This window comes from Astyanax mexicanus, chromosome 22 (genome assembly GCF_023375975.1).
Source record: "Astyanax mexicanus isolate ESR-SI-001 chromosome 22, AstMex3_surface, whole genome shotgun sequence".
NCBI lineage: Eukaryota > Metazoa > Chordata > Actinopteri > Characiformes > Acestrorhamphidae > Astyanax > Astyanax mexicanus.
In genome coordinates this window covers 22,980,680-22,994,144 of record NC_064429.1, presented here as the reverse complement: position 1 = coordinate 22,994,144, position 13,465 = coordinate 22,980,680, and the positions used below count along the sequence as shown (strand labels likewise).

The window sequence follows — 13,465 nt, the reverse complement described above, 5'->3', positions numbered from 1 at the left end:
AGTGTTTAGTAATCTTTGAATCAGTAATATCACGGATTTACTGACCTTTATACTGATTTATTTTTAAGGGATAAAAGACATGCTGCATGTTCAGCAATTTATCTTATTATTTTATATTAAATTGATTAATATGTAATCTAAAGTCTTATAATTATGGTAAATAGTCAATTAAAAATAGTTTTCTTGTATGTTTTGAGCATGATATTCTGATAATGACCCAGGTCATGTGTTTATGTTGCATCGAGGCTTTGGAGGAGCATTCCACTGTGTATTTATGTGTATGTGGTCAGACCTCCTGATCTGCTGATCTTCTTTATTTTTCTGCCAATTTCTAATTAAGTTCTCATTTTTCAGCTTTAAGTCTCTGTGTGTGTTCTTTAGCAGTGCGTGGATCATATCGCTAATGAAGCAGTAGCCTCTTTAGCTCTTCCACTAGCCCACTTTAAGCTCCTCTCATTGTGCCAAATTGAGTCTGCAGGCCGAAACAAACCCAGCGTGCAGTAGCCCAGTTCCCATGACTACGCTGGATTCTGTGTCACTTTATGAGAGCTCCCACTGTTGCCAAAAGACACGGACAGAGACATGCTCTCCCGTTCACCACCGACACACCAAACAAAACTAACACACTCCAAACAAAACTACCACACAGCAAGCAAAACTAAAACTCTCCAAACAAAACTACCACACAACAAAAAACAAACTAACACACCAAACTAAACTAACACACACCAAGCATAATTAACACACCTCAAAAACTAAAAAACTAACATACACAAAAAAAAGAATTCATCGAAATAAACTAACACACACTAAATAAAACTAAAACATTCCAAGTTAAACTAACACACCAAACAAAACTAACACACACCAAGCAAAACTAAAACACTCTAAACATAAGAACTACACACCAAGCAATTCTACCACACCAAACAAATCTAACACACACCAACCACATGATGAACAACAATAATACACCAAACTAAACTAAATCACCAAATAAAACTTTCACACTCCAAAAAAAACTACCACACAATAAACAAAACTAACACACACAAAGCAGAATTAACACACACCAGGCAAAACTACCATACTACCAAACTAAACTAACTCACTTCAAAACTACCACACACCAAGCAAAATAAAACACACCACAAAACTAATATACACCAAAAACTACCACACCAGACAAAACTACCACGCCAAACAAAACAAACACACAACTAAACAAAACTAACACACCAAGCAAAATTAAGACAGTAAAAAAATCTAACATACACCAAGCAAGACTAACACACACCAAGCAAAACTAAAACACTCAAAACATAAGAACTACACACCAAGCAATACTACCACACCAAACAAATCTAACACACACCAAGCAAAACTACCACACCATACACATCTAACACATTCTAAACAAATCTAAACAAAGTTAAAACACAACGCACAAATCTAATACACTCCAAACAATACTAACACACAGCACACAAAACTAACACATTCCAAACTAAACTAATACACACCACAAAAATGAACATGCATTAAACAAAACTAACACGATAACAAAACAAAACTAACACACACTACACAAATGGATTTGTTTTCTCAAGCAGGCCGTGGAGTCGTATCTAAAAGGGAAGCTTGTATTTTGTTCTTATTTTTGTTTCTATAGCTGAAACTATGAATGTAAAAGGGGAAGTGGGTGTGTAGGGAAACGTGGAACCTGCAAAATCTCAAACAGAAATGGAGCAATCTCTCCTGTGCAACCGCTCTCTCACCCAACACAACGGGTGTTGAGAAACTGGTGCCACTTATCAAACCTGGCACTTATTCTTTAACTGGACTATGACTTGTTCTAGCATTGCACACTTACATAAACTAATATGCGAACAATTAATCATCCAACATTTTTTATGATTTTTCTGGTCAAGGATACGATGTGGTCAGGTCTACTGTGCACTCTTTGCAAGCTGCTGTAAACCCTAATTTCATTCTCTCAACTAAAAGACTATTTATTCTAGTGAGAATGAACCAAATTATTTCCAGCAAACAAAATGGATATCCAAAGTACCCACTAAATGGCCCGAAATAATTAGGACTTTTCAACCTAAATTTTGTTGACTTTTTTCCAGTAAAAAGAAAAAGTTTGATGTCCAAAACTCCTTAAGTATTTTTAACCTCAGAGCCTTTCTAAGCTGCAGTGGGAACGTATTAACTTTTCCCCTTGGACCAAGCAAAAGCCTTTATGTGAACCATGTCTTCAATATGTGCTTGAACTCAGTTTTGCAGCATTTGATTCAATGATGAAGAGCTCTATGCAAGTCAGAATTCATAATTTATCCTGCTAAATCTATCAGATGTCACATCAATAAACAACATAATAACAGACACTTCTGGGGCCTGTAAGAGGAGCCCAACTGGGAGCAAGAAAGTTTTGCCTGCAGGTTCCATGTTGGCTCCACACATGGATGTCACTCAGGATGCCAGGAGTGGTTAAATACGGGCATCATCTGGGTTGTACACTGCACATGGTGCCGAGATGGGCTCCCCAAATGGGCCCCATCATTTTAACCCAAATTAATCTCATATGGATCCAATCTAGTCAGCATGTGCCATGAGCAGTGTACATGTAATCTCATGCTCATGGCCATTTGAAACCCACCAAGCCCATGTTCCAACCATGTGTTACCAACATGAGCATGTAGGCTGGGTTTCAGTGACCCTGTTTCAATGTTAGTCATACATGTCCATGCCTTCATTAAAAAAAAGATTATTAGCTGATACTGATATCATACAATACAAACTACAATTAGAGGTACGATATAAGTACTTTCTTGTACTCAAAGGTACAGTTTTTATAATTGTTCCCTCAAAGGTATAATACTAGTCTTTAAAGGGTCAGATGTGTTCCCTCTTAAGTACAAAGTCAATTCTAACAGCAGGAAGTACAGAATTGTATGTTTTAACCAGACAAAAGGTACATTTGATATTCTGTATTACTATACTAATTATACATTTTTCATTTAAAAGCCAGACAATTTTGCATTATCAAGTTCTTGACACATATTTAGTTGGTGATAATGTTCTTAATCTTTATGATCTTTACTGGTACAAAAAACATGGGTACCAAAAAAGACTTTAACTGAAAGGTACTCTATTGTACCTCAATATAAGGTACAGCCCCAGCGACAAGCTTTGTACTTATTTTTGAACGCTGTACAATTTTAGAACGCTGTAGTCTGTGTGCCAGGCCTACTACTAATATACAGTAAATATTGGTGGTGTCAATCATTCTGAATTAATATTAACGGTATTATAATATTATTACTAATTCTAATAGTATTGATTCATATTAATAGAACAGTTTAAATATTTCAACAGTCAGGGTTATATATATATATATATATATATATATATATATATATATATATATATATATATATATATATATATATACAAATATTGATTTATTCTCTTAGTTTTAATATGTTTTAATAATCTCATTTTTGTTCTCTGTGGTCTGCATAAGCCACGCCCCTTTATACGTATCCATTGTTACTGAGAGGAACAGAGTCTGTTTGGGACTAGAGGAGGAGCACAGCTCCAGCAAGCGCGCGCACACACACTCCCGTTCACACACACGCTGCAGCTCCCAGTGCTCAGTCAACAGCAGCAGCAACAGCTCGCTCGTGGGAACCACCAAGTCACTTAGGTATAGCTAGCTTACAAGACCTGGACTCTCACTCTCTTTTACTCTTCTAATTCCTCCTCTTTTTTTGCTCGGTTATTCCAGGCTAATTCTCTCTTTCTTTCTCTTTTTTTTTACCTGAAACAGCTCGAGCCCGGGGGAAAGGACGCTGTGGAGAGAGCACGCGGAGCACGAAACGCACGGAGAGCACGTGAACGCGAATGAGAGAGTGAGAGACACAGGAACCACGCGAGAAACACGACAAGACGCCCGTTTAAAACGCTTGATTTAGCCTCGGTATTTAGCTAGAGTTCCCAACGTGGATTACGGTCTCTGCCCGCTTTTCCCGCGTCTGTTAAAAACGCAGCCCCCGCCTCAGCGCGTAGCTCGGTGGTCTGGAGGAGGAGGCGGAGGCTGAGGAGCGGCCAGCCACCCCGCTGCAAGCATGAGTCAGGCGGACGCGGGCCAGAGGGTCTTCCAGGAGGCGCTGCGGAAGGGCGACACAGAGGGGCTGCGCTCGCTGCTGCAGGGCATGAGCAGCTGCGAGTTCAACGTCAACTCATTCGGGCCGGAGGGACAGACGGCGCTGCACCAGTCTGTCATCGACGGGAACCTCGAGCTCGTCAAGCTGCTCGTCAAGTTCGGCGCGGACGTGCGTCTCGCGAACCGGGACGGCTGGAGCGCGCTGCACATCGCCGCCTTCGGGGGCCACCAGGACATCGCGCTCTACCTCATCACGAGGGCCAAGTACTCCTCGAGCGCGCTCTGACTGCGCGGGCGCGCGGACTTGTTCGTCAGTGTCGTCGGACCACCGGTGTGCCAAAGTGAGAGAAAGAGGTGGGATAGTTGGGAGACTTGTGTTCTCTAGACGAAAAAGAAGAAGAAGACTGAAGCAGCCGTGCATTCACCTATAGTGATGATTAAACTATTATATATATGATGGTGCTGAAGATATGGTATGGTGGCCAACAATCAAGAGTCAACAATTATGTATTTTTTTACAGATTCAGACCCAGATCACCTTCTGAAGATTTGTACTTTCTGAAGTGTGGTACACTGTCAGTGCCAGCAACCAGATATTAAGGACGATATTGGCTATATTCTGAAGATATGATATGCTTGCATTACTGTGTGTTGGGTTTGGTTAACACTGTGTCAAAAGATTGCCAGATTGCCAGAATCCATCAGATCCAATCTACATTGCAGAGTGATCACCTAAGGTTACCTTCTGAACATGCTTGCCTCAGATACCAGCTACCAATACTAGGGTGGGTGGTACAGTGTCAAATGATATGGCAAACAATGTGGACAAGTAATCTAATATGATGCATGATTGTAGATTTCCTTAAATCACCTTCCTAAGCAGATGGTTTTGGACTGGTAGCCACAAAGATTGCCTGAGACAGCCTTCTAAAAATGCTACAAATGCTGTAAATTTAAACAAAAAATAATGCTTTGTCATTTAATTCTAAATGTAAACAATTGCAAACTTTAGGTAAACGTTGTAGATCTGTTCAAACTTCAGAAACACTATAAATCGGCTTCTGTCTTTCTCTAAATTATAGCTACAGTGTAGACAATATTGTAAACTGAATATTGCAGATACTGTTTGGTGGGTGAGTTAAGTGTCATACAAAAGCCAGCACTTCATAGGTGATGGGGTGATAAAAAGTCAGAAGATTTTTATAAAATCAAAAGATGGTAAACAGTCCATATGGTCTGTAGATTTACCATTATAAAAGCATTTCAGAAGGTACCAACAAAATACTTTGAAGATATAGATCTTAATTTTTGGGGAGATTACAGAGAAACCTGCTCTAGATTGCCTTAGAATACAACAAACAAATTTGAATGGTTGCCAACAATCCATTGGCTCTTTACTGAAGTTTGTCCAGATCTACTTTACAGGTAGTGTTGGTTTGGTAAAACTGTTGAAAAGGATGTTCAATTACTTATGATGTTTTTTTAGATTGTTCAAGATAACCTTCTAAACAGGGAAGGCTGGATTTACCACAAAATAGCAAATATGGTTTAAGGTTACTCAATTTTCTTCTTCATTCATTTCAATTCTCTCTGAGGTTGTTGCTAAGATACACTGTTACTTGCCGATTCAGTACAGCTCCAGTATGATGCATTCTTAATGATGACTTTGCCAGAATGCTTACCTCAAGGTTGGTGTGAAAACTTTCACACAGTCAAAAATCAGGATCTCCAGCTCTATATGCATTTGTTCCAGACCTGTTGAAGAGCTGCATGCTGTGAATAGATGTCTCAAATGGAAACCTTAGCTTGTAAAACACCATCAGTTAGAGTTACCACTTTGCTTGCCACATGTTTTTTATGTGAACAACTTTATTGTCTTTTAAAAAGAACGTTCACACAATTTCTTTCCGAGCAAATGTCTTGTTGAAATGTCTCACATCAGGCCAACCAGGAATGTGGGTCACACTTGAGCTGTTTATGAGAAGATGGCTGGTTTTTGCAAGACCATGCCAGTCACTGGTATTATTTTAGGCTGTAGTCATTATAAAATCCAGGCTCAAAATCACAGTAGTTCCAACCTTTTTAAAGAATTGAGTCAATTCACAGTGCAATCGTGATGTGTTACAAATGCCTGTACAATGCACTGCATAGGCCTGTATTCCCCAGTCTTACTACCAATGCTGGAAAAATCATGTGATTGTACACTGATGATGTATCATTGAAAGCCAGTGTAGAAATATGCATAATTTATACTTGAGAATGTTTTAAATATTGCACTGATGGCTGTTTTATGAACAGTTGGTGTCAAACCAACTTTTAAAGATATACTATTTTTTCTAAATGGAAAAAAATATCATATTGTATGGAAGCTCCATTAGGTTAGACTTCTCTCACTTTCTGCAATGGCATTTAAATGCCTGTAAGATCTTTTTATATTTTAGACTTTGGTAAAAGCGCTTTACTTAATGTTCCTCCATGCATAATGTCAAACACTGTTGTCACAGACAAGTATACCAACTATGTTGTTTTAAATCTCACCTAAAGGTAAAACTGACACTGAAAACTTTCTCAATTAATTAATAGGAGAACATTCAAGTAAAGCGTTCAGAAAATCTTGGAGCACTTCCTCATAGAAGTCCCATCCTCCTCTTTTTAAGGGGGATGTTACATGGTAAAATCAGTGTAACAAGCGCAAGTTACACAATGCACAAGTCTTTACTTGATAATGCCATAACATTTATGACATGAGAGTAAAAATACCTTCTATGGTTGAGATAAATGTCAAATGACTGTGATTTTATTGGACCAACTTTTGAAATCGTATTTTCTTCAAAGAGAAGTTCAGAAAAGAGACCAAACCACTGGTCTCTCATTGTCATGCTTTTGTGAATTGTTAATCTGTTGTTGATGTTGTTTTATATCTGTTTAGCAGGTCTTTTTAATGTTTTAAATGTTATATGTGATCATATTTTGAAAGATATTACATGCTGTATTTTGTATCATTGTACAAAGGCCTTTTTAAATATTAAATTCTGCAGTTTTAAGAGAATTACTAGTTGAGTAAGTGTATGGGAGTTTGTTAAGACTTGGCATGTGAAGAACAAAACTATTTTAAAATATTGCTGTTGGAAAAACATATCATTAAGACCTTTTTGACTGTTTGGTGTAATCTGAATCTGGCAGTTTTTTTCTGTCAAAATACTATAATTAATGAACAAATAGAAATTCTCCAAAATTTCATTTCAGATAGAATATATATATTTTTACATATTGCTGTTTTAAAGATGTAAGGTTTTTGTCCAACAGCAACCAAAAATTCCATTTAAAGGGAAGACTAAATAAATATATAGATCTCTATTAACTATAGATTTCTATTCACTCTAAACACAGTTCATCAGCCTAGCCATGGCTGATGTGTGCTGTTTGCTGCTTTAGCTTTAGCTCTTGAGCTACAAGGCTAATGTAGCTAGCTTAAGTCACTTTAGTGTCTTCTGCTATTTAAGTGCTGAAACTGCACTGCATATAAATTTAGACATCAGTCTTATTTTGGCTTATCATCTATGTCTGAGGTAAAGTTAGATTTTGAATCATTTCCACCAAATCTAAACTGAAAGTTATCTGGCTAATGCAGAGCACATTTTGGCTGATCAGCTTTTATGAGGTGAAGTCAGCTGGATTTTCTAACCAATTTAGGCTACAATTAAGTAAAATGAAAGTTAACTTGATAATGCGTTTACTACTTTAACTTGCTAAGCTATAGCATTAGCATTTAGTAAAACTATTAAAATAAGTTGATTTTTCAAAAAATAATTTTTTAGGTAAAAAGTGTGGTAAAGTTTGAAAAAAAAAAACACCAGTGAATTAATATGGAGTTTTATATTGGTGTATGGTCAATAGACAATTACAAAATTGTAAAACTATCCTCAAAACATTGTGGTAATTTATCTGTTGTCCACAAAAGTGGAAAGTCAGGACCGGATTAGTAGTAATTACAGCTAATTCAGACTTTCAGACGTGCCTATATAACATATGTTCAATATTGTTATGGGCAAAAAACAAAGCCAATTTGTTTGTTATTCTGCACAGTCTGCTCGGGTACCAGTGTTTTATAAAGACTAAATATGAAAAAGCTACTACTGTAGAAAACTAAAAAGTTACATTATAACGTTTTTTTATATAATGCTTGTCTAACCAGTACAGGCATTTTATAAGGACTAAATATGAAATTACAAGTACTAAAGAACTTATTTTTTTATTTTAATTGTTTTTTGCTCTTGAGTGGTCTCTGTATCACACCTGTCTAACCAGTACAGCCCTTGGTTCCTTTGCTTGGCTTGTAGTGGTTTAGATGTGAAAAAAGATTGGCATGACTCACTCCTGATCAGCATTCGGGAGAGACAGCTTGTGAATTGTCCCATGAAACATTTCCTGGAATATAGAGAGGTTTTGTTTGTGTACCTTTACACCTGGGAATTACCATGAGCCATAAACAAGGCTGTACAGGCCACACATTCTTGGAAAATACAGGTGCTTTGGAGCGATTCCACAGAAAAGCCACTTTTGGTTCATTGAAGAACCTTTCAGTGCATGGTGCTTTTATGTAACAAAGGTTATAGAAACTTGTATCCCTTTTTGGTCCTATATGAAACCATTTCCTCCACAAATGTCATATCTAGAGTATCTGCATTTTTTAAATTATCAAAAGAAAAATGTTGCTTAATTTAAGAACCTTCTAATTCAAGTTGCCTCAACATAACAGTAAGGTTTTGGACCATTTAAATCGTGAGAGTGGCCAAACTCTTTGACTTAAGAAAATAGTAAAACCTCTTGTAGTTGGTCCTTTATAGAATAATTATGTTTTTTTTTTTATGGTTGCACTCAAGGAACCAACTTTATGTGCTATATATTTGTATTTGCTTAGAATATAGCTTTATGGCTTACCAAATTGATTGAAACTTAGAACAGCCCAGATTTAAAGATTTTTTATCCATAAATCCAGGTTATACCTGTTTTTGAGAATCTATTAACGAGTACCTGCACATTTTAAATTAAATATGGAGCAATGCTATAGAAGAAAAGCATTGGGTCTTTTAGGAACCTTTGGATTCATGGTGCATAAATTAAGTAAAGGTTCTGTAAACTTAAAATAGAGGTGGACAAACATTTTGTCTTAAGGGGCCAAACTGAAATGTGGCAAAAAGAGCGAAAAGAAAAACTACAACTGAGATGTTATTAAATGTTACTAAGATTTCAGATTCTTTAAATGATTCTTTACCTGGTAAAATAATCTTTATACACACAGAAAACATATGAATCCTTATTTGCTTAGAATTTAGATTCCTGATGGGCCACATTAATTGTCCTCACTGGCCAACTAGGTAGAATCTTTTTATATAATGGATTTATTTTGCACCAAAAATGGTTCCACTGTTGCTGCAATCCAAGGAACTCCTTTCCCATGTATAACTTTCTGGTGAGCCAAATTGATTGTCCTCACAGACTGACTTTGGCCTGCAGTCCACACCATGGACAGTCCTGATTTATAGTTTTTTCCGGAACCTTTAAATCAGGTTCAGTGATTCAGTGATTTTTCATGATTAAAAACCTCTTGTAGTTGGTTGTTTACTGAGTGTACATAATATGACCAGTGGTTTCACTATTCCACAAAATGCTGTTTTTTGTGCTGTATAAAACCCTGTTTGTTTTTACTTAGATTTTAGCTTACTAGTGGGCCAAATTGATTGTCTTCACAGGCTGACTTTGGCCTGTGGTCCACACTTTTGACAGCCCTGATTTAAAGGTTTACCCTGAACCATGCAGTATATCCAGGCCAAGAACCAGCAGGACTTGTTTTTACTTTAAAGTGTGTATATCCAGTTTCAACAAGCAAAATATGTGGCATGATCTTCAAATGTATTCAGTGTATGGTTCAAGTTTTATGTACAAAACTGTACATTTCGCACAAGGTCCTAAAAGTACACACTGAGGACAAAGTCGAACAAAAATATTAGATTTGGTTTATGAGACCTTAGAGAAACAGTAGTTGATGCTTCTTGGGCTTGGAAAGGTTATAAAACCATCTTGAAAGATGGACTCCACCAATCCACAGTCAGATTCAGTACAAAAGGAGAAACTTATTATCCCATCTGTGAAACACAGTGGAGGTAGTATCTTGGTTTGGGCCTGTTTTGCTGCATGTAGGCCAAGACTTTTTGCAAAGTTTGCATCATCAGTGGACCAATAAATTCTGAATTATACCAGAAAATTCTGAAGGAAAACATCAGGGCATCTGTGTCTTGTCTGAGCTGAAACTTGAGAAAACATGGGTCATGCAGCAAGACAACGACCCTAAGCACATAATTCTGTCTACAAAGGAATGCCATTTCTGTTTTGTCAGTTTTGATTTAGTTTTCCGTTTCTACTTTCAGGACGTCTGTCTTTTAGGGGAACCTGATGAGGTTTTAGGCCAAATTTATGCAGAAATTGAGTAAATTCAATGGTTTGCAATCTTAACACTATTGTAGGTCCAAAACTGAAGCTTGGAAAAGATACATAACGATACACAAACTTCTAATGAGTATGGCTTAAGTGATTCTCAGTACTGTTCTTTTTAACCACAACTGTTTTTCAAGCCACCAACAAAGAGTTTTTGTGTTCAACACCCCAATACCCCCAGGCTCAACCTCACCCCACCCCACCCAACCTCACCCCACCCCAACATACAGTGCATTTACTACAAGCCTTTTTTTTTTTACGCAAATCACTCTCTCTCATAACTCTAACCTTTGGTCCCTGCATTGACAGAAGGGGCAGAGACGGAGGGAGAGAGAGACAGGTGGCCAGGCCAATCCTCACATGCCCTCTGCTCTTCTAGTTTTTTTTTTGCTTCCTTTCTTTCACTATTTCTCTCCGTTTTGCGTGCTCTAGCTCGCGGTGACAAGCCGCCCCATTCACTGGTTCATTCTCTTCCTCTCTCTCTCGCGCTTTTGTTCGGCCAGCCTGGCTCTCCGCTCTCCCTATTCAAGTTCCAGACGGCCCACCATTGACGGGAGCCCCTGCCCAAGTCACACTGCCCTACCCTAACCCCCCCTCTATGCATACACTCACACACACACATACGCATACTAGCACATAGACAGCTCTGCAGCTGCTATGGTAATGAGAGAGGGAGACGAGAGAGAGGTAGAAGGCTGCAGGGAGAAGAGAAGGAGGGGTCAGGGGGTTAAAAAAGAAAAAAAAAAAGAAGGGGGGGATCCTTCTCATGCAACTCAATAACCAGTGGCCCCAGTTTTTTTTTTACAAATGGAAAATCCCTCTACCCCATGCACACCTCCTTTTCTTTTCCCCTCCTGTCGGCTTCCCACCCTCCCCCTCCCTCCCCTCCCTTGTTTCACCTCCGCACCTCCTCTCCTGACCTCCACTTTCTCATTGAAATCCATTTTACACTGAACCCTGAAAAATGCATGATCAAAGGTGTGTAAAGTATCCCTGACGCGGTGCAGTCCCGCGCCTGAGAACATCACGTGTTTATGTGTTTACAGGCTCTTCAACTCCTCAGGGTAAAAAGTGGAATTTTTGAGCTTGGACCCTGAAACTTGAAGGCCTGGAAGGTCTGAAATTGACCCTCGCTTTACCATCTGTTGAGCTTTCTGTTTTACAGTATATGATTCAATATTTTGAATCCCCTAGTGCACACACATAGATATAAGCAAAGCATAACACATGAGAAAATGAATGCAAACTTGCAGACAGTTGCTTTTTGTTTTCTACAAATAAGAAAAAGATGGGACAGTATGAAAATGCAAACTATTTCTATTCCATTGGAGACAGCATTAACTTAAAGATTAAAGATATGTCATGTTTTGTCTTTATTAATATACATTTATTCTTGCATTTCAAACCTGCAACACTATCCAAAAAACAAAGTTGGGATGATAATACATTTATCTTTACAATGTTGCCATTCCTTCACACAACACTTAAAAGATGTTTTGGCACCAAGTATACCAACAGATAAAGGCTGTATCTTACATTCTGTACTAATTGCTATCTTACATCCCGCCAACAGTCTATTTTCACCTCTTCCTCCTGTGTCATTTAAATAGCAACGGCACTTGTGAATATATATATATGATGATAGGCATGATAGTCTGAAAATGAGGTGTGTTCAGGTAAATTTCTGGCATATTGCACTTTTGGCAATGGAAAACACAGGTGCAAAACTTACTGAATACAACTTAGACAGGTCTTAACAGTCAGATGTTAAAACGCAGCAGTGCACAAACCTATAGTGCATGCCTGTTGGCAGCTATGGAAACTTTACCTTAACAATAAACAGAATACACAATAAAATATCATTGCTGTTCCCATAAATAACCTGCTCGCGCACCTTCACCAGGTCAGTTTCCACTGCTGAGAAGTGTTGGACACGTGCAGGTAACTGTGCCATTGAAATAGTCAAATTCAGAGTGCATCTGAATCTTGTGAGATGCAAGTGACACGCTGATTGGTTTATTTCACGCTACACCCAAATCACACCCATGATTAATTAAGAGAATTAGTGCATGCCTTTTGTGCATTCCGAGCCATGCATGGCATACTTTACCAAACACCCACTGATATGCCGTAAATCAAGCTGTGTGGTGCAAAAATAGGGCCTGAAGTGTTTTGGTGTCATTTCATTCCACTCTTCCTGCAAACATAAAACATATTTTATTTAAAAAATGTCCCACAGCCTAACTGTCCAATCCATGTACCCTCTGCTTCAACACCCATGTTTTTGTAATGTGTGCAGCATGTGGTTTTACATGGACTTGTTGAGAAATGCATGGATGTCCCTAGAAAAGCTAAATAGCAAACGCAAATGTTGTAGTGTAACTTTAATTTGGGAACAAATTCTGTTGCATTTCTGAGCTTTAAGTGTTTATAGTTTTTTTTATTTATGTTTTTGTTTCACTGTGAATACACTTAAAATGAATTCTTTAACCATTCTTCAGTAACGGAATTTAAAAACTCACACTCACATTTCTTCAGTTTATGTGCACAATATGATCCAACATTATGTGATCAGGGCTGAGACGTAAACCACATTATAAATGTGGCATTTCATTTTTTTTAACACAGACTTTTCTCAAGAACTATTTTTTTAATAAGAGTAAGGCTCAATGTGTAAAATTAATTTGTGTGTGAAGTAACTTTAAAAGGTTTGAACCCTTTCGACCCTGTATGTAAGCTCGAACTTTTATATTTCCACCATTAATAGCTCCTAAAATACAACCTTGTGGAATATCACAA

The 13,465-nt window shown here is 37.9% G+C and overlaps 1 protein-coding gene across 1 annotated transcript; it reads left to right on the top strand.

The window, feature by feature from the left end:
- The first annotated feature begins 3,594 nt into the window (after positions 1–3,594).
- nrarpb (NOTCH regulated ankyrin repeat protein b) lies at positions 3,595–7,220 on the top strand. The gene is made up of 2 exons (XM_007253854.4): positions 3,595–3,712; positions 3,836–7,220. Exon 2 carries the CDS (start codon positions 4,134–4,136, stop codon positions 4,455–4,457), a length of 324 nt encoding a protein of 107 aa, XP_007253916.1. The 5' UTR covers positions 3,595–3,712; positions 3,836–4,133; the 3' UTR covers positions 4,458–7,220.
- The last annotated feature ends 6,245 nt before the right edge of the window (positions 7,221–13,465 follow it).